General features: G+C 37.1%; 1 protein-coding gene across 1 annotated transcript in view; it reads right to left on the reverse strand.

Moving 5' to 3' along the window:
• Positions 1-23,257, reverse strand: part of RPGRIP1L (RPGRIP1 like) — a 100,792-nt gene that overhangs the window by 11,708 nt on the left and 65,827 nt on the right. The window contains exons 22-23 of the mRNA XM_022555176.2: positions 10,344-10,527; positions 1,762-1,846 (exon numbers count right to left, since the gene is read on the reverse strand). Of these exons, the coding sequence (XP_022410884.2) occupies positions 1,762-1,846; positions 10,344-10,527 (269 nt within the window). The remainder of the gene's footprint in view (positions 1-1,761; positions 1,847-10,343; positions 10,528-23,257) is intronic.

Raw genomic sequence — 23,257 nt, forward strand, 5'->3', positions numbered from 1 at the left:
ATCCCTGGTCGGGGAACGAAGATTCCACATGCTGTGGAGCAACTGAGTCCACGTGCTCTAGAGCCCACACACCACAACAAGAAAGCCCACGTGCTGTAACTACTGAGACTGAGTGCTGCAACTACTGAGCCTGCATGCCACAACTAGAGAGCCCACACACCACAACTACTGAGACTGTGTGCCACAATGAAGATCCCGCATGCTGCAACTAAGACACGACGCTGCCAAATAAATAAATATTAAAAAAAAAATCCAAGGAAATAATACATGTATTTCAAGGAGTTAAAGAAAAAGCCACTGTCAGATCCTAAGAGCTAAGAATTTCAGTTTCATTTCATGAAACAGAAGATCAGATGCTAGTTTGGAAGCTCTTTTGAAAAATATAATGTCGTTAATGTTCACTTCCTGGCCTCTAGGAAACAGATGAACCTCAGTCTCTTTCTCAGGTGGGGGAGGGGTAAGTGCTGGTTTGAGGCAGTGAGAGGCTTTGTCACTGATGGGCCATAAAGGCAAGGAGAAGAGGACAATGGGGAGATAAAGGGTCCACCCAGGCCAACGGGGACAAGCCAGCAGAGGGGCGTTGGCGAAGCCCCCAGATCAGGGGTTGATGGGTAGCACTTAGATAACTCCTCAGACTGCATGGATGGGAGCTCAATCAAAAGTATGAACTTCTTTATTTATTTAAATTTATTTAAAATTATTTATTTATTTATTTATTTATGGCTGCGTTGGGTCTTCGTTGCTGCGCGCGGGCTTTCTCTAGTTGTGGCGAGTGGTGGCTACTCTTCGTTGCGGTGAGCGGGCTTCTCACTGCGGTGGCTTCTCTTGTTGCGGAGCATGGGCTCTAGGCACATGGGCTTCAGTAGCTGTGGCTGGCGGGCTCTAGAGCGCAGGCTCAGTATTGTGGCTCACGGGCTTACTTGCTCCACGGCAGGTGGGATCTTCCCGGACCAGGGCTCGAACCCGTGTCCCTTGCACTGGCGGGCGGATTCTTAACCACTGCGCCACCAGGGAAGTCCAGCAAGAATTTATTAAGATCAGGTTTTTTTCCTTCTCGAAAGGGTATAATTTCTCTACTGACCAAAAATGCAAAGTGTCCTGTTCAAGTTTGCCCCAAAAAAGCATTAAAAATAACATGACATGATGAACTATTAAAAAGTGCTAGTGAGGTAAAAATTAGTATGAAAGGCTGATGAGCTATTACAAATAATAATATTACTGCTGCTTATAATGACGGCAGTGAATATTTACTGTGCACTTACTCTGCGTCAGGCGCTATTCTATCCATCTTACACATATCATCTCATTTAATCTTTACAACCACCCTGTATTATCTCCGTTTTACAGATGCAGAAAGTGAGGCACAGGGTGGTTGTCTGAGGTCAGACAGCTAGTAAGTGATAGAACAAGAATTTATATTCCAGCCATTGAGTCCAGAGCGCCCCCTCCTGGCAATCACTGTTAGGTGTTTTACACTTATACCTGACTGACAATGGGATACTTTATACACTACACTGTACAGTCTTTTGGTTTGCAAAGCACGATAGGATCTTTACAGTTACTCTGTATGATAGGCAGGGCTGTGATATTTCTAGGAGGAAAGAGACCCAGAGAGGTCACATACTCATTCAAGGACACTGAGTGAATCAGGGAAGTAAGGTGTTCTGCTTCCTCATCTCGTGCTTTTCTTTCCCCACCACACCACGCTACAGAGATCTCCTTTGTATAAACTGCCAGATAATTTAGAATGCTTAAATGTACCTTCTATTAGGCATCTCTTGTTTAAGTAGTATAGCTTTTAAGATGTCTCTCTTGGCTTGGTTGTTTTCTTTATCCACGTAGATCACTAAACCAAAAAAAAAAAAAAATCCGCAAGAAGTCACTCAGGAATATGCTACATTAGTACCATGTATTTGTATAAATACCTGTTTTTAGAGGCGCAAGTCATACCACCTCACTTGTACGCAAGGGAAAAGAAAGCCGCGCTGGAAACCAGAATCAAATCTGAATAGTCATGTGATCTAATGTCATGTCACTGGCAGGTTTACGTGCACACTGTCAGAAAAGATACAAGCAACATCTAAGAGTGCCACATCGCTGTCACTGCCTGTTAATGGCAGTGGCAGTCGTGACAGTAAAAGCGAGCGGTCTTTATTGCTTTGTATTTGAGGGATTTACTGCATTTTCTTTCACCCAAGAAGCAAGTGACATGATAATGTATGGCAGAGAGCTTGTCCTTCCTGACAGCCCTGGTAATTTAATCCTTCTCTCCTGCCACAACATGCAATAAAAGAGGCATCCTAGTACAATGGGTTGAGGAAATCCACACACTGACGCTTGCTGGTGGTTGGGTGGGGGTACGGCATAGACCTGTGGTGGAAGGGAGAGAGAGAGGCTTTTTAGGGTGTGAAGTTTGTCTTTGGTTTTCAAAGGTTCACGCTGGCATGCAGGAGTGTGGTTAGACTTTACTTGGCTGAAATATAAGATTAGGTAACTCATCTAAAGATCCACCAGGAAGAAGACAGTGAACACGTGAAACTGTAAATGTCTGCACTTTGGGAAAATGGCATCTCACAGTGCGAACACTCTAATTTTCATTCTGATTATTTTTTCTCAGCTCGGTAGCAGCCTTTCAGCCATGCGCTAACTTCTGAAGACATTTCTTTTTCAGGTGCCATTTTGGAGTTAAAGTCTCTCCTGTGACCAGATCTCAATTTAGAGATAATCCCTGATCAAAAATACACAAAGGGTGAAAAGATACCATGACAGTTCTAAAGCCAGGTTACGTTGGGAACAAACATATTTCATACTGAGAATGTTTCCCTGGACAATTTGAGTTCAATCTCAAATTATGATGCTATCAACTCATTTAATCGTTGGCTAGTTGAACAAATATTAGCCGAGGGCCAGGGATGGCACATGCTGGGCACTGAGTGAGGCACAAAGGTCTGTGTGGAGGTGGGCTGGTAGTTTAAGAGAAGGAAGAACCAAGGTCAAACAGCAGCTCTTAGCTTTTTGCTCTTTGCACGATACCATATTAGTAAATGTGACCGATGATACAGGTTACTGAGATTTACAGGAATCATAAAAGACAAAGTGTTCTTGTATATTTTGTAAATATAGTGTTTTACTTACCAATGCTAAAAAGGCATGCTTTTAAAAAAAGTCATGCTTTTCCACTAATGCTGGGAGATGGGACCTCATTTGGCCACCAGCACACCAAGCTAAATTTGAACTTTTCTTTTCCAAATCGGAATTTTTTGTTTTTGCTGTTAATTACCAATTCAAGATATGGTAGACCATATCCTTTCTGACTTCAGAGTTCTAAAGCTTTTAAGCCATACTGGCCTACATTTCTTTTGTGATAATTTTTCTCAGTTTTACTGAGATATAACTGACATATAACATTGTATGAGTATTAGGTGTACAACATAATGATTTGATATATGTATATATTGCAAAATGTTTATCATAGTGAGTTAACATCCATCACCTCACATGGTGACAATTTTTTTTACTCTCTTAGCAACTTTCAAATACAAAATACAGTGTTGTTAATTATAGTGGTCTACATTGCTTGAAGACAAGGGTAATCTCAGTGATTTAAAACAAAAAAAAAAGACTGAATTCAACGTCTAGCATCCAAATAGTCTTTCAATTAAACTAGACCAGTTCTGATGAATCTCAACAGCTTGAAAAAAATTTTTTAATGTGATAAAATATACATAACATAAAGTTTAGTATGTTAACCATCTTTAAGCATACAGCTTAGTGGCATTCAGTACGTTCACACTGTTTTGCAGCCATCTCCACTATCCATCTCCAGAACTTTATCATCATCTCCAACTGAAACCACACCCACTGAACAGTAACTGCCTACTCCCTCCTCCTCTCAGCCCCTGGTAACCACTATTTTACCTTCTGTCTCTATGACTGACTATTCTAGATACCTCTTATAAGTAGAACCATATAATATTTATCCTTCTGTGTCTGGCTTATTTCAATTAGCATAATGTTTCCAAGGTTCATCTATGGCATGTGTTAGGATTTCATTCCTTTTTAAGACTCAATAATGTTCCTGTGTGTACATGTATATACACATACAGACACATACATACAAACACAGCACATTTTGTTTATCCATTTGTCTTTTGACGGATACTTAGGCTGGTTTCACCTTTTGGCTATTGTGAATAATGCTGTGATGAACATGGTGTACAAACATCTGTCAGAGTCCTTGCTTTTAATTCTTTTGGGTACATTTCCAAAAGTACAATTGCTAAATCTTTGGCAATTCTATGTTTAACTTTTTTTAAAAAAAATCTTTACCATTGAAATTGGTAAAAAAAAAAATGGTATAGTTGTGACACCTTCTGCTTCATCCAGTTGACCAGCACACTGTATATCCTATTCTCCTGACAAAGATAAAAATAGTGATGACCACCATTTATTGAGCAATGTTTATTATGTACTAGGTACTACACTCAATGCTCTCCTTACTGCAATCACATCTGTTAAGAACCATGCTGACCCACATTTTACAGATGATTAAGCAGACCCAGAGAAGGTAAGTAATTTGCCTCAGGTTACCTAGTTAGAAAGTGGTGGAGCTAGAATTTGAATCCAGGGAGGTCTGCCCCATGGCCTGCCTTCTTAACCTCCATGCTATACCTTCTCCTTCTTCCACATGAAGCCAGAGCTCTTCCTGCCGTTTAAGCTGCAGCCATGTTGTTAGCACAGACTGGGATGTGAGAGAGAATTCCATCGCTGTATCAAGAGAGGCCGTCTCGCCCTCCTTTCACTCTTTCTTAAAGGGATATTGCTTTAGATATTTACATCTGGTCCAGGTGCGTTAACCAGTTCTCTTGACTGAACACTTTCAAAAATTCCTTTTCGACAAATAATAAATGCTGGAGAGGGTGTGGAGAAAAAAGAGCCCTCCTATACTGTTGATGGGAATGTAAAATGGTACAGCCACTATGGAGAACAGTATGGAGGTTCCTTAAAAAACTAAAAATAGAGTTACCATATGATCTTGCAATCCCACTCCTGGGCATATATCCAGAGAAAACTATAATTTGAAAAGATACATGCACCCCAATGTTTATTGCAGCACTATTCACAATACCCAAGACATGGAAGCAACCTAAATGTCCATCGACAGATGAATGGGTAAAGAAGATGTGGTACATATATACAATGGAATATTACTCAGCCATTAAAAAGAATGAAATAATGCCATTTGCAGCAACATAGACGGACCTAGAGATTATCATACTAAGTGAAGTAAGCCAGATAAAGACAAATATCATATATCGCTCACATGTGAAATCAAAAAAAAAAAAAGATCAAAATGAACTTATTTACAAAACAAACAGACCCACAGACATAGAAAACAAACTTATGGTTACCAAAGGGGAAAAGGTAGGGGGAGGGATAAATTAGGAGTTTGGGATTAACAGATACACATCACTATATATAAAATAGATAAACAATAGGGACCTACTGTATAGCATAGGGGACTATACATAGGGGATATTTTGTAATAAGCTATAGGGGAAAAGAATCTGAAAAAGATATCTGTCTATCTATCTATCTATAACTGAATCACTGTGCTGTACACCTAAAACTAACACAACATTGTAAATCAACTATACTTCAAAAAAAAAAAAATTCCTTTTCGAAAAAACTCAAGCTACTTACTGATGAGTTTGGTTCTCCAAAAGTGTACCAAGTTAGAACTACACAGCTCTCCTGCTTGCACAAACAAGGCCTAGACTGGGGATCTTAACCTAGCCTATTGGTTCTCAGTCTTTAATGCGCATCAGAATCCCTGGAGGATGTGTTAAAAATGCAGATTACTGAGCTCACCTTCAATTTCTAATTCAGTAGGTCTGGGGTAGGGCCTGAGAATTTGCATTTCTAATATCTTCCCAGCTGCTGCTGCTGCTGGTCAGGATACCATTGAGAACCAGCGTTTGGGCCCAACACTCCTTTGACTGATTTTTGAAAAGGATCAGGAACTAGTAAACATTTTTTTTGTGTTAAACATGTGGGAGATAGAGACACTTTGGTTACCTCTAATTAGGTCATGATCCCAAGGACATCCATTTGGTGTTCTGAATTAGATGGTTAAAAAAAAAAATCTACAATTTCAAAACTTGAAATACATCCTTTAAAAAGCAATTCTGGTGATTATGAAATGTATCAGAACTCTCCAAAAGTTAAGCTATCCACCTTTCATTCTCATCAGAAATCACATTTCTTTAGGACCTGCTAGATTTTGACATAAATTTACTGAAAGCATATGTCTCAAACAAGATACAAACCAGTAGTCCAAATACTTGAGTTGATCTTGAATTGTCTACCATTAAAAACACATCCCTCACTTCTGCAGGCTGCAGAAATCCTTATTTTCTTTATCAATGTCATTTGGCAGAAGAAATGCAGATGGTTTAGTTATATAAAGGGTTGATAACCTTGAAGATAACTTTTGTGTTGAAGTGTTATCATCCCCCCAGTCCTTATCTTTGCCAAGTTTTTCCTCCCATTAGTAACAAAATCTAAAGTTCTACATCCTTTTCATCTTCTGCATTAAACTTTAATTGTTCCAACAGATAGACCATTCAATGCTCAGAGACTAAAGGCCTAGATCTGTATAAGTCTCATAAAAACTTTGGACGATTTCATTAATCTTTTTTCTTCCCACTGTCAACTCCCTAGAAGACTTTATTCAGCCCAGACAACATTCTGTAGACCTACCATTAATCTTATTCTTTTCCAAACTATTTTCTTGCTTTCTCAGCGTTCTCCAAGCAAATTTTTCAAGCCCAATAAAATACAAATGTTTTGTTCTTGCTACCAGTGTCTAGCAAGTTAATTCAACGTTGATTCTTTTCTTTTTTCTTCTAGTATTAGTAGCCCTAAAATGATATATATTTCGTGTATGTGAAACTGGTATTAACACCTCTTAATAAAGAGACTGAATTAGGCTATGAATAATCCTGGGGATCACTAGTCTAAACCTCTCATTTTATGTACCTAATTTAGGCCTCAGTATACAAATCCCTTTTGAATAGATTCAAGTCATAATGCAGGGTAAAAATCATCGCAAGGTTTGGTTAACCTCTTGCCTGGTATGGTGTTCAAATAGGAGACAGCATGTACTAACTGTCCTTTAAGTTTTCTGTCTCAATTAAAACGTCAGTTTGGAAATAAAACTACTTTCATTAACACTTAATAAGATTTGGAAGATGTAAGCCTACATTTATATTGACCTCTTTTATATCAAATAACAAGTGAATGGTTAATCATCACAATAATTAGATGAGTGAGATAGTTACTTATTAACCAAGGAGATTCTCCTGCAATGAAGGAGATGCAAACATAGTAATTTAAAAATAAACACTTTCAGTATGTCCTACTTAAGTGAAAAATAAACCTTCTCCAAGGTTAATGTTATTTCTCAAATTTGCTGATGATCTAGGACTTCATTTTTTCAGATACAGTAGATATAAAACAGCATTAATTTGCTTCTAAGCACAAAGTACATTCCTCTCCCTGCCCACCAGATAAATATCCTTAAAATTCTTTTCAGTTAACCTTGAAAATTCTATATAGTCAAATCTCAATAGGTAGGAATAGAAGCTGCAGAAAGGTACAGTAAACACTTCTAATGAATTAAATTCTAATAGATTACTGGTTTTCTTGTTGATATCAAATGACTAATTCACTAGAAACATAAGCAACTCTTAAAATACCATTTAGATAGTAGGGTATCTTGCAGTAAAAGGAAAACATTTAAAACAACCAAATCAATGCCAACCAACCAACCAATAAACCAACAAAAAGCCTCAAACAGACCTAGGTCACCATGTGAGAATGTACAAAATTCAGGATACTTGAGCATGTGTCACAGGTTTCATCCAAAGAATGACTTGCATTGCTCCTTAAGCAAATGGAAACCTCTGTTCTGCTGCATGGCCAAGTGTCTCAATGTACAACCAATTTCTAAAAAACCATTTTGTCGTCAGTCCAACCAAACAGTCTACTGCTGCCCTTTACAACGAATAATACAAAAACCAGAAGGGCTTGTCTCTTTACTTGGGTGGTACCTTCGTTAAAATTAGTTGACTAGGGACTTCCCTGGTGGTGCAGTGGTAAAGAATCCGCCTTCCAATGCAGGGGACGTGGGTTCGATCCCTGGTCAGGGAACTAAGGTCCCACATGCCATGGGGCAACTAAGCCCACGCTCAACAACTACTGAGCCCGCGCGCTTCAACGAGAGAGACTGCGTGCTGCAAATTACAGAGCCCACGTGCCACAACTAGAGAGGGAAAACCCGCACGCCACAACTAGAGAGAAGCTTGTGTGCTGCAAGGAAAGATCCCACGTGCTGCAACTAAGACCTGACGCAGCCAAAAAAAAAAAGAAGAAATAATAATTTTAAAAATTTGAGGAATATTTTAAAAAAATTAGTTGACTAAAGAGTTTTTTCATTACTAATAATATCGTAATTATGGCTTACTTTTCTGATACTTTGCAGTTAAAACATCTCTAGGAAGCTTGAGAAAATATTTTTGGAAATGTTCTATTAGATCAAGTCAATGATAGGAAGGAGAAATCAGATTCTTGTCCTGACCACGTTATTTATTTCCCATGTGACTTCTCAACCCACCTGTTATCACAGAATTATAGAATCTGAGCTGGAAGGGTTCTTAGCACCTTATTCAACAGATAAGACAGGGAATCACGAAATTGAAACACGTTGCCCAAGTTCTCGTAACTAGTAAGAATTATAGATATGGGGAAGACTAGACCAGATCTCTGGATACTCATGATTACTATTTCAAGCAATGAGCATGTTTCTAAAAATGCCAACTGCAAAACAAAAAAACAAACCATGAGCATTTGTAATCCTAGTGGTACAACAGAATGATTATACATGTTGATTAAAATGAAATTTATAGGGCTGCCCTGGTGGCGCAGTGGTTGAGAGTCCGCCTGCCTATGCAGGGGACATGGGTTCGTGCCCCGGTCCGGGAAGATCCCACATGCCGCGGAGCGGCTAGGCCCCGTGAGCCATGGCCGCTGAGCCTGCGGGTCCGGAGCCTGTGCTCCGCAACGGGAGAGGCCACAACAGTGAGAGGCACGCGTACCGCAAAAAAAAAAAAAAAAAAAAAAAAAAAAATTTATAAAACTGGTGAGAAAAAAATATTGGTGTTCAACTAGCATGAGATGGCCTGTTTTGCTAAAGATAATGCAACACTCCATCTTTCTGGTTTGTTTTCATATAGGGTTTTCGAAGAGCTTAATAAGCACTTTTAACTTAGGGTCATGGCAGCTTGATATGATCTTTTTACTCCCCTCTAATTATACACTGATATATACTGTCCTTAAAAACGTCTTAAAGTTGGTTGATCTAAGAATTTACAGGGTGCCTATTGGGTCTATACTGGTCTAGCAGACTTTCATATCAACTAGCTGATAGGTAAAGCCCTAAAAGAGAACACCTGCCTACTGCTATGAAGGGATGTGTGGGCTAAAAAATGAAAAGGTATTTTAAGAACTTATATCACTCAATTAAAATCCTGAGCATCTAGACACTGGGAGAGATATACATGTATATTGTAAAAACATCTGTGTGATGACATTGAGCAGAAATGTGGAAATAATTAGGCCATTAAATTGTTAGAATCATATGATAAAAAAACTAGTAGTTTTATTCTCCTTGAAATATCATATTTTTCGATTAAATTCAATTGTAGACACAGGTGGCATTTTTCTATGATATAGCAGGAACATCTAGAAACATTGTTTTCCCACTGCTTTCGTTTTCTTTTAACTGTAGCATTACAGCTGTCCCTCAGTATCAGAGGGGGATTGGTTACAGGACCCTCGCAGATATCAAAATCTGAGGGTGCTTGAGCCCCTTATATAAAATGGTGTAGTATTTGCATATATAACCTGTGCACATCCTCCTGTATATTTTAAATCATCTCGGATTACTTATAAAACTTAATACCATGTAAACAGATGTAAATACTATGCAAATAGTTACTGATGCATGGCAAATATAAGCTTTGTTTCTTGGAATTTTTTTCCCCAAGTATTTTCCAACGTATTTTAGTTGAATCTGAAGATGTGGAACCCATGGATACAGAGGGCCAGCTGTACCTTAAATTTAATTTCTTAATCCTTATGCTACAGGTTTGACTTTTATTAATCTATTCTGACAACACTTCCATGGTTTTATGCGAACATTAGAGAAATGTACTTTTTCCCTGTTCCTTTGGCTTCCTTCCTTCATAGACAAAAGTTTATACTATAAATACCATACCTACCGTTGCTATAGTTATAGTAGACCCACTGCCCACTCTTGGGTTTTGGAAGTGACACAGGTGTCTCTTCAGCAGGAAGACTGTAGAATCGGCACTCAATGAATAGTCGCTGGATAGTATCATCTACAGTTACTGGAGAATCATTAAGGCTTAGAGCTATGATCTCAATCCGAATTTTTTCTGATGGCTGTTTAAAGAGCAAAAACAAAAAAAGATACAGAACAAATAAAACGAACAAAAAATCCTTCACTCTTTTCCACTATCAATTTTAAATAAAACATAAAGGCAGTGGCCTTCACTGATTTCTTTTTTGGAAGGTATTGTACCCTACTGTCTAGTTACACATGATAGATTATTCACGACAGAGAGAGGGAGAATGAGCTTCTAATGCCCCAGGGTTTGAAGTTAACAGTGTCATGGCAATAGTCTCCTGATTTACATTTGAGGCTATAAATACCCCACTGGTAGTCCATCAGGAATGAAGATTATGAGATCTTCATCTCCGATTACTTTCAGAATGACATGTATCAGTTGGCCTTGTTTCAAACTATGTAATGAAATACATGTTTGTCACTGCTTTTATTTACTCTACGGTACCTGAGAACGTTTTGGTTATTCAGAGACCAAAGCCTGTTGAATACTGTATAGCTACTATGCTAACGTAAGTAGCTACGCGAATCCATATTAACTAGGACTACAGTTCATTCTCTTATATATTCTGCCATAACATATTTCATTCAATAAGTAGTAAGTTTTCAAACAGAAGGAAGAAAATTTTTATCGAATTTAACACATTTTCTTGTAATTTATTTTTATCTCCTTTTTACAGAATTAACTAAAAATATATATTTGTGTAATTTTCATCTCAATCCTTATTTAATAGATTTTGGTGTCACAAACATTATATGAGAGTCACATATGTTTCCTTGAGTAATAGTTTAAAACAAATGATAGACTATGACTTAAAAATTAGATCGCACCAAGATAATTCCTCGGTTAAATGTTTACATTTGATTTTAAATGTTTACAATTTAAAATTTGTTCTTTATTCCCCCTTACTAAATCTCTCTTTATTAAATTCAGAGGCATCCTACTATAAATTATATAACTTAAAATAATAATTAAAAATCCTGATACTAAGACCTGCTTATATAACCAACTTTTAGGAATTCATTGTCAGATGTAAATCAGTATGTAAATTCACCATAGTGATTACTATTTTGATATTTCAAAGTATATAATATAATTAATCAAATTGAAAAGCATAGGTACCCTATTGTAAAAATATTCCCATAAAGAACAATTTCCATTGCTGGCAAACCCCCTCAATATTTGATGAAGTAATTTTACCCCCTTCTTTCAAAAGACATTTTCTTTTATTATGTATTCTAAGACACTTTAACTAAAAACCTAAATCTGAATATTTCAATAAGGTTATTTTATTATTCAGTAGATTCATGGAAATTTTACTAGGATGACAGAGAAAATTCCACACCATTCTGTCTCCACTAATACAGGTACAAGGCTGCAGCTGGCAATATTACTAGGATTAGCATAGTATGATGAAATATTTAAAGGAAAATTTTTTCTAAAACCTAATAAATCAAATAACTGCCAAATGTCATTAAAGTGATGGTCTTTGACTTGAATATGCTTTTCATATTCAAATTTGAAAAGAAAGAGATGAAAGCCTGGAAAGGTTACTCGGTTTCAACTAATAACCTCAAGCCCTCTCCGTTCACGTGCATAAAAAATGAAGTTGGCTCTATTGTCTAATCTCACTTCAGAAAAGCCCTTCTCTGCTTGCCGAAGACTAACATGGTAAAGAAAGTATTTTAAATGATATTATTTTTCCTTAAAATGTATTGTGGTTGTCAAAATAGCACGCACACACATATTTTATAATTCTGGCTCAACTGCAGCACAGCGCATAATTAAGTCTTTTACATAACTTGTAATTTGACAAACTTAGAATTGTTATGACAATAGCATAAAACATTCCTGCTTCTGCACAAAAGAATCATTTTTAGAAAATAGCTATAAAAAGGCAAAAGAGGTATACATGGTTATTTCTACATTGTGAGGAGAGGAATTTAAAATTTATCACAGAACCCAATGAAGAGACAAATTAACTTTTAAATAGCAGGGGAACCAAATTTATTTAAGTGGTTTTAAAATTAATAATATATTAACTGTACAATCCCCATATGAAAACTTGCGTTACTGTAAGAACGAACTTGGGCTGTCAAATAAGCCTACATACAAAATAGAATTCTAAATAAATGTAGATACTTGGATCACAGTCAGACAAACAAAATACCGAAACCAAGTAAAGCAAAGGAAAACCCACTGTACTAACCAAAAAAAAAAAAAAGCTTTAAAATTATTTTTAGGATGTCTATCTTCTTTCTGGTCTAGATATGTTTTTCTCTTTTTTCTGTTATTCCCCCCACCCTGACCCAGCCTCATTACCTCTAGCATATGTCCTTTTTAATTCTCTAACTTAACTGACAGAGTTATTAGTTATCATTTCTTTGTTCCTTTGATGCTACATGAATCAAGCTAAAATAAATCCAAAAAGGGATAAGTTCCAAACAGTATATATCTAGGGAAGCACACCCTGAATAAACAATTTCTAAACATTATAAATTTTGGCTAATTGGGCTAGCCAACTTATTTTTCAGCGCTGGAACAATTCTGGTTGTTCTCATGGCTCTGTGAATCAAAAGTTCAACTAGATTATATACGAAGATTTTCAAGATTAAGAAGCACATCAACTGACTAGCAGACAGCTCCAACTTACTGTCAGAAATGAACTCATGATCTCTTTTCTCCCCCAGTCTCATTTATCCTCTAGATATTTGTTATCTCAGGTGATGACATCACCATCCACCTGGTCACCCAGAACCAGGAGACCCTTGGAGCCATTCTAGCAAATCTCCATTTTCACATCCACCATATCCTATACATCACTCATTCCTGTTCACTTTACTTCCTAAATATTTCAACGTTTCACTGAGTTACAGAAAGCTTAAGATATTTCAACATTGTGTCAGCTACTGGAGATATAAACACAAAACAAGATGCGTTGTTTTTTTTTTTTTTTCTCATTTTTATCTCTAGAGAAACTCCTTCTTTATGTTCTCACATGATCTGAGGAAGGAACTAATTCAACAGTTTCCTAGTATTAGAAAGTAGTTTTATAGAGTAAGAAGGGAGAAATCAGAAGGAATCATAAAAAATAACTGGTTGGCAGAACTGTAAACAGACAGGTGGGTGGTACGAGGCTCTAAGTTCAGTTATAGAGGGACTGTTATCTTGCTTATTGCATCACTGCTGTGGTTATGCAGTACACACTCAAAAAAAAAAGGCTCCATTCTCATGGCTGTAAGAGAGGTGAGGCACTCCTGCCTGTCTACTCGCTTGCCTGCAGCCTCAACTCTTCTTCTGGTGGCAGAGTTCTTTCCCTAAAAACAAATCAGATATCACATTTCTGCTTGAAAACCTATTACCCTACACTCTCGCCATTTCCCCAGACCTGTGGTGTACTGTTAATATTGCTGAGCTTTTGCATCTGAAATCTTCTCTATCAGACAAAATTCCACTTATTCGAGGCCCTGGGCCATGCATGTACTCCTTTTATGAGAGCATTACTGATTTCCAAGACTGAGTTGCTTCTTCTTCTGGGCCCTCACTGCACTTTTTAGTCACGTTGTATTGCATGGATTTGTTTACATATGTGCCTCTCTCTGTAGACTGTGAGTTCCTGGAGGCCAGGACCATAACTTATTCATCTTTTGCTATTTAACATCCTCTCTAGGATCTGGCTCTCAATAAATACTTAATGATATAGAGTCAAGGGACGCTGAATGTCCTCTATCTATTCAGAATATCTTTTAAATATTGCCAGAAATATGTGAGGCTGCAATTATTAGTGTTTTCACCTTTAACAAATACTGATTGTATCTACTACGTTTTGGGAAGTTGGTGATTATTAACTGTTGAAAAATGTACAGAAATCTTGCCATTCTAGATTTTAATTAAATAATACTATTACAAACACCGATCAATTTTGTAGAATCTAGGGGTAGGGTACTGTTGTGAGCTCAACTTCTCTGTATGTTTGAAAATTTTCATAATAAAATGCTGAAAAAATTTCAATTAGGAGAATTGGAAGGGGTAACAATATACTGTTTCAAATGACAGTGACTGAAACAAAGCCTTTTAGACGGATGCAGAATAATGTCTGTTCAGGATTACTAGGGGAATACAACTGGTCATACCTCTGTATTACACCCTGCTCATACATAGGTTAGCCAGCCAGGACAGGCTTTGGGCTTTTCTTGTTTCGTTTCTTTTCTATGCGTGTGAACATGTTACTAGGTGTGATGCTACTTCTCAGTACTGTTTCTGTCCTCTTCACCAGTTATCCTATTAGCTTCCCTAGTTAGCGAGATGTCAGCATCAACGTATAAAAAGAGCATTTAAAATTTCTGATTGTGGTGAACAGCAGTAACAGAAATCACTCAAATAAGAACTGTGTGCAACTTCTTTTTAGTTGTCTGTATAGATGGACACTATACTTTATGTGATTGAATGATCTAGAAATGTGATGACAGCTTGTATTACTCTCAGAGAAAAAAAACATTAAGAGTTCTCATGATTTTGGCTCAATTCCACTACTGCTTCCTGACTGATGTTATAATTCACATTTTAGGCCATATTTCTCTATAGTATTTACTTGGGCTTTTATTGGCATGCTTAAATTTTTTATGTTGTACTTCAGAAGATCATGCTGAATTCTTCCTCTGGTTTCAACCATCACAGCAGCCACAATGGGGTTGGATTGTTAGGCTTCTAAAAACTAATTCAACTTGACAGCCCTTAAACACAGTATTGCTTAACTGAGAATAGCCTCTGATAAAGGTTTGGAACTTGCTTCAGTCAGTTAGATTTAAATCTCACTATGGTGAGATTGCATGTGAGTTTTATTTCATTCTTAATTCTACAGTGAATAAGCATTTCTTTAACTTTTTAAACTATAAAGAAAATAATTTGGCATATTCAAGTACTCAACATCTTAAACAGATGTTACCTTTTTGCTGTATCTGATTTAAATCTTTTTGCTGTTACTGTGGAAGAAATAAAATATTTCGGATACAGGGAAAAGCGCCCCCTCCCAATTCCTTTCCCCTTCTTCCTCATTTCCCCCAGAGGTAACCACTATCCTGAAGTTGGTGTGTATCATTCCCAAACAAGCTTTTATATTTTCTACTACGTATGCATATATATACAAACAACATATTATTTTCTGTTTTTAGATTTTATATGAATGGTATCATTGTCTATTAAGCATTCCACAATTTCTTCACTCAATATTATATTTTTGAGATTTATTCATGGTTATAATTAAAATCTAATTCATTAATATTAACTGTTGTATAGAATTCCATTTATATTGTCTATATAATCTCTAGTCTATTTATTTCTCTATTGATGAACAATTAAGTTGTTTAAAATTTTTTGCTGTTACAAAAAATGTTGCATTGAACATCCTTTTATGTTTTCTTGTGTATGCGAGTGGTTCTCTTGGCATTGCTGGGTGATACGTATGAGAAAGTCAACTTCGTAGGATTATCAAGTTACTTCCCAGATGGTATATAACTTTACATGAGTATTATTTTATCAGCATAAAAATACTTTGTATATGTGTATGTGTGTGTGTGTAAATAAATATAATTAAAGCCTACCTATAGGAGCCAAGGTATGTAGAACCTGGTACTTTATAACAAAACAATAGACACAAAATGGAAATGGAAGGTGATGATCTATGTCTATGCTCCTTAAGAATAAAAGTTTAATTGAAGTGAGCTCTAAGACAAGCTCAAAATAGTTGGTTCAAAAAGTCAAACTGAGGGGGGGGCTTCCCTGGTGGCGCAGTGGTTGAGAATCTGCCTGCTAATGCAGGGGACATGGGTTCGAGCCCTGGTCTGGGAGGATCCCACATGCTGCGGAGCAACTAGGCCAGTGAGCCACAACTACTGAGTCTGCGTGTCTGGAGCCTGTGCTCCGCAACAAGAGAGGCCGTGATAGTGAGAGGCCCGCGCACCGCGATGAAGAGTGGCCCCCACTTGCCACAACTAGAGAAAGCCCTCGCACAGAAACGAAGACCCAACACAGCAAAAAAATAAATAAAAATTAAAAAAAAAAAGTCAAACTGGGACTTCCTTGGTGGTGCAGTGGTTAAGAATCCGCCTGCCAATGCAAGGGACATGGGTTCGACCCGGAGTCTGGGAAGATCGCACATGCCACGGAGCAACTAAGCCCATGTGCCACAACTACTGAGCGTGCGCTGTAGAGCCCATGCGCCAAAACTACTGAAGCCCGTGCACCCTAGAGCCCGTGCTCCGCCGCAAGAGAAGCCACCGCAATGAGAAGCCCGTGCATCGCAAAGAAGAGTAGCCCCCGCTCGCCGCAACTAGAGAAAGCCCGTGCTCAGCAACGAAGACCCAACGCAGCCAAAAATAAATAAACAAAATAAATAAATTTATTAAAAAAAAAAAGTCCAACTCTCCACTGGTATCGACAGAGCCATTCGTAAGTAGGGTAGGCTGCATAACGATTAACGGCGATTCTTACAACTTCTCTTCTTCAGGCTGGGGGCTGGCAGAGTCATCTCAAAGACTCGAAATAAGTCCCCTAGACCTCACACTAAGCTCCAAAGCTTCTACTTAGAAGGGATTTGATTGGGAATCAAATCCACTCTTCATACAAGTTTTGACTGAAAAGTCTTTGATTTTTAAAAAAATAATAGCTCTTTGGGAGAAATAAGAGTAAAGAGAAACTCCAGCTGTTGAAGTAATAATGTTTTTTCTTTTTTTTTTACAGAGATTATTCCATTTTAATAGTTTTAATAGTTAAGTATTTATTTATTTATTAAGTGACACCTGAGCAGCTGAGATAAAATGACAGCATAAAACAACCAAAATCATACATTGCATGTTAATACTCTACCATTATAAAATTAACACACAACAATTAATACAGAAGTAGTAATTTAATGCATATTTCCGACATACTGCTTACTATTTCTGAGATACTTTAGGATCCCTACTTCACTTCCCAAAGTGGGAATTAACACACACACACACAAATAATGGTAATGTTTTTAACAAACAAAACAACCCTAATCCAGTTTCCATTGGTGACAGTAATCTTTCTTTTCTCATTATGTTCTGTTAAAAGATACTACGTTGAACAAATAATATAAATAGTGAAAACTTCAGTGATGGAGATCAGACTCCTGCTAGGGTTAATTATGAATGCTTATTTTTAGAACACTGTCTCCCTTATATACCATGTAAATTACCGTATCTGTAATGGTCAGCAAATTACAGAAGTTTGTTACCGCATGTTCTAAAGCGATGATTGGAATATTTTTTCCTGTCCTAATACACCTGAGGGATATGACACATTTTCATAATTAAAAGTGGCTTACTATGGCAGTACTGTGAAGGAAGGAGAGAATTTAAAAAATGACCCTCAATTTCAGGTTATTTTGATATGCTATTCTACTTTCACCATCATTGAGAACAGACGGTATAGAACAGTGGTTCTCAATTTTGGCTGCACATCAGTACCACTGGGGGAGTTTTAAACAAAATTCTGATCTAACTGATCTGAGTGGAGCCTGGGCCCTGGCATTCAGAAATGTTTCCTAGGTGGTTCTAATATGCAGCCATGGTGAGAAGTACTGCCTTTCCCTAAAGCTGTGGTTCTCAAATTTTAGCACACCCCAGAATGACCTGAAAGGCTTGACAAGACACAGATTTCTGGGCTCCAGTCTCAGAGCTTCTGATTCCTTAGGTCTAGTGTGGGGCCCAAGAATTTGCATCTGTCACAAATTCTCAGGAGATGCTGATGCTGCTGGTCTGAGGACCACACTTTGAGAACCACTGCTCTAAACCAGAAAAGATTCACCCTTTATTTGTTGGCCCTTTCTATTTATAGAAAAGCTTCTACAATTCATATTAAACTGTTCTTTAGCTATTATTTAACATTTTAGTACAGAATGAGCTAACAAATTATTTCATTTTTAGAAGCAATCTATATTCATCACTAAAAATAATCCAACAATATAAATCCTAAAAAGTAAAATGTAGAAGTTCCTTGCTTCCACCTATTCTTTAACTCAGGGCTTGGCAAATGTTTTTCTTTAAGGGCCAGACAGCAAATATTTTTCACATTGCAGGCTATATGGTCTCTGTTGCAAGTACTCAACTCTGTTCTCGTACAGTGAAGTGGCCACAGACAATATGTAAATGATGAGTGTGCTGTGCTCCAATAAAACTTTATTTATAAAAATAGGTAGAGGGCTGGATTTGGCACATGGGCCATAGTTTGCTCACCCTTGCCCTGACCCATGTCCCAGAGATACTCATTGCTAACAGTATTTGGATTACATACTTCCAGACACTTTCTTTGCTTACATAAACCTAAATGTTATATCTGTATGCTCATATAAAAATACATATGTATGGATCCAGCAATCCCACTCCTGGGTATATACCCAGAGAAAACCATAATTCAAAAAGACACATGCACCCCAATGTTCATTGCAGCACTATTTACAATAGCCAGCTCATGGAAGCAACCGAAATGTCCATCGACAGATGAATGAATAAAGAAGTTGTGGTACATATATACCATGGAATATTACTCAGCCATAAAAAGGAACGAAATTGAGTCATTTGTTGGGACGTGGATGGATCTAGAGACTGTCATACAGAGTGAAGTGAGTCAGAAAGAGAAAAACAAATATTGTATATTAACACATGTATGTGGAACCTAGAAAAATGGTACAGATGAACCTGTTTGCAGGGCAGAAGTTGAGACACAGATGTAGAGAACAAACGTATGGACACCAAGGGGGGAAAACTGCGGTGGGGTGGGGATGGTGGTGTGCTCAATTGGGCGATTGGGATTGACATGTATACACTGATGTGTATAAAACTGATGACTAATAAGAACCTGCAGTATAAACAAACAAACAAAAAAAACAACTAATACTAAACTTTCTTTGGATTATTTGTATGGAAATATGTTAACATAAATGTTTCAGACATTACATGAAATTTCTAAAATTCTTATATGTTCTGGTATAATGTTATAAGTCATAATTCTAGTTATTACTTTAAAATGTATATCTCAGAAATAACTAAATTTCCTTGTCAACTGCATTATCATGAACTTTCATCAAATCTTTAACCGTGGTCATTTTTAAGTCTTTTGTCATTTACAGACAGTTCTGGGTGTACTCTGATACTTCTGCAAAAACGTTCCTATAAAAGGGTTTCATCTTCAAGGAATTCATGGAAAAGCCTCTGACAAGTACAGGTTTCTGGTAACTGACTATCCTGCTGAACTGAATGAATACGCATTTTCAGAACTCTAATGGAAAACTGATGACTTCATAAAAGTGCTAACAAACGATCAAGATGAAAACAAATTAATTACATGGGACTGAGTGAACTGATGAGGATGATTATAATTTCTGTGACTTTCTGTTTGAATAAAAAAAATATATATCCCACAAGGACTCAGAGGCAAAAAATATACAAATCAATTATCACTGCAAAGTAAAGGAGCTGTTACAGTGGAGGATTCCTGGACTGAATGTCACTATTATGACACAGTATGAGTGTGTTTCGTGTTTGGTAAATGCAATCATTGTTGCTTTTGTTGTGGTCATCCATTTACAATGCTTGGCGTCAGTTTATTTATCTCTTGTAAAAATAAAACACAGTGTGTGTGTTCGTGAAAAAAATACATATGTATGTATGTACAAATATACTATGTATGAACAAATATACCTTTTTGTTTGCTTCTTTTTAAATGGAATCATCAGTGAGATATTTCTTATTCATAAATTTGACAAGAAGTGTGATATGAGGAAACAGTAATTTCTACACATTTTGTGTAAAAATGTTCTGTACAAAAGCACTTAATCTGGAAATGTCTGTATTAGCAAAAACTGATAGAAACCAAAGGGTCCACCAAAAGGTGCTTATTTAAATAAATATGATACAGCTATACAATGTAATATTATGCATATGCAAAAAAAGAAATAGAGTATACTGCTATGGAAAGATGTCTGTGGTATATTAGTAAGAGATAATTAAGTTACAAAATATAAAAAATAGTTTTAAAGGCAATCAATATCAGGAGAGTAATCCAGCATTTCTGGTTATCTAGCTTAAGCTTCCATACGTAAAACAGTGGGAGGGGCTTACTCTACCCACTAATAGGATATCATCTTTGATTCTGAAGTGATTTAACAACGTATAATACATGAATGCTAAAAGTGGTGAGCTGCTTTATGCATTTTGCTTTTCAAAGCTTTAAAACATATTTTGCTGGACATCATTACTGCGATCACCTGGGAATGCCAGCTCATGTTGTTCAAGAGAACCTGGCATCTGGGTGGAACTGAATTTCAGTCCGATTGAATATGGCAGCTTTTACAAAACTGCTATTAGCAGGAATGGAGAAAGATGTAAATGTGCATTGCACAAAAAAGATCATTACTCTTTAGCCTGTGATCTCCCATTCTCACCTGTGGGCACACTTTAAGAAATCTGTGAGTTGAAGGCAATATATTTAGTTGTAAAAATTGAGAGCTGCACTGCTTAAATGGTAAAATTAGGAATAATGTGAAAGAAGGATTGATAATTCTTTTTTTTTTAATGCTATGGCAGATGCAAAATTTCGGTTTTGATGTCTATTTTGAGGACCTAAAACAAGGCTTTTAATCAATGTATTATACATCAAATTGATACTGTTAACTTCTGATTATTCAAATTAATAAAATATTCATAGAGAAATGTCCAAAGTTTTACATTTCTCAGACTCCCCACCCCCAGTAATTATCATGCCTAGAAGCTTTTTAGTAAAAGCAGCAGTCATCAGGCTGACGGAACCTGACAGGCCAGCAAGGCCCAATTACACTGGTGCTCTGTGGCACTTTGATGTCCTGGAAACGAAGAGAGATAGGGGCAAATTGGGTGGCACATTATGTTAATGACTTGATTTAATCCAGCCACTAAACTTTATGTAGCCTGTTAAAAAAGATGCTAACACTAATTATGCCACCTTGGAAAGGAAAGGAGGGGACAAGCATTTCATTCTGACAAAGTGAAGCTCATAAATGTTGTAAATGAAATGAAACAAAATGAAGTAATCTATGATTAATTATACATCACAGACATGAAGAAAAGAGGAAGAACCAAGTAATATGTCTGAGTCCTGGGAAATCTGTTAGATTCCTTTTAAGGATCAACATTTCTAAAAAATAACTATGAGCTGTCAGATTCTGTAACATGAAAAAAAGAAACTGAATAATGTTAAATTGCTTACACAGTGTAGCAGATAATTGAAAGTCATGGCGTAATTGGCATAAATGATGTTTATCGAGGACGCTACTCTCACTCTCAATTTTGTGACATTACAGCTATCGGTAAAGGCAATTTAAAAAATTTCTACAAAGTGGAGGTAACCACAGAGTGGGCTTATTTAATTACTTTTTAACTAGTCCCTGTGCCTCTAATCTATTCTTTACTTTATTGATAGCAGGATCTTTTAAAATGTGATTCAAGAGTGCAAGCTCCACAAGAGCAAGAGACTTATTCCTCTTATTCACTGCTAAATTCCCAGTCCCTAGAATAAGGCTCGGGACACAGACAATGCTCACTACCTGTTTAACGAATGACTGATCTTCCTCCTCCCTTAAAAATCCTCATTGGCCGCTCGTAGAACTTCAGGATAGACTTCAACCTCCTCAGATAATACACAGAAGCCTCAATGCTCTGGACATGACTATCTTTTCAGCATATTCTCCTGGGGATCCCCATGTGTGCCATGGGCTTGGCCCATCCTAAAACTGCTCTGATTCTCAGAACAAGCCATGCTCCACATTCTCTCAAATTCTTATGCTTTTGTTTCTTTGGCCTATAATGTCCCCTCCTCTGCTTCCACTAATTCTTAATCATCTTCAAGTCTTGGCTCAAGCTTCACTGACTCTAGGAAGCCATCCTTGATGAGGGTCCCTCATGCTGAGTTAGGCACCCCTCCTGAAGGCTCCCACAGCAGCTGTGCATTCCATTCTCCTAGCGCTGACCACTGCATTGTAATTGTGTTTGCCCTAGATTGTGAATTTTTTGAGGCTAGGGATTGTTTCTTGTATGATACACAGTAGATGCTAATGAATAAAGAATTGCTGTGAGAACCATAAGGAGATATTACATAGCATGTGCTTAGCACATACTAGACACTCAGTAGTACCTTCCCTTCCACAGAAAGCTATGTATTCCTGTCCTGAGATTTCTACCTGAAGCAGTTCTTAAAGAGGAGACAAAAGAAGAAACTAATGAGCCACAAGTATTTTTGTGCTTAAAAGTTACTATCAACAATCAGATAAAATGACATCTTGTGTCTCCTGGTATCATGCACTGAAAAGGACAGAGCATTGCTCCTGTAGTATTCCTACCAAAACGAATAACAAATCCAAATTGAAGGACATTTTACAATATAAATGGCCTGCATTCTTAAAAAATGTCAATGTTATGGAAGACCAACTCAATGGAAGGCTGAGGAACCATTACACATTAAAGGAGGCTACAGAGGAATGAAAACTAAATGCAATGTGTGATCTGGATTTGATCCTGGACCAGATTAATAACATGCTATAAAGGATAATACTGGGACAACTGGCAAAATCTTAATAAGAACTGTAGATTACAGTATTATTATTCTGAAGTATTTAGGGGTAAAGGGGCATGATCTCTGCAACTATCAAATGATTCATTACAACTATGTATGTAAGGATGTGTGTTTATGATGTATACATACTGCATATAAGC

The sequence above is a fragment of the Delphinapterus leucas genome, chromosome 20, assembly GCF_059928025.1.
Source record: "Delphinapterus leucas isolate spDelLeu-1000000601 "Yukka" chromosome 20, BTC_Dleu_Yukka2, whole genome shotgun sequence".
NCBI lineage: Eukaryota > Metazoa > Chordata > Mammalia > Artiodactyla > Monodontidae > Delphinapterus > Delphinapterus leucas.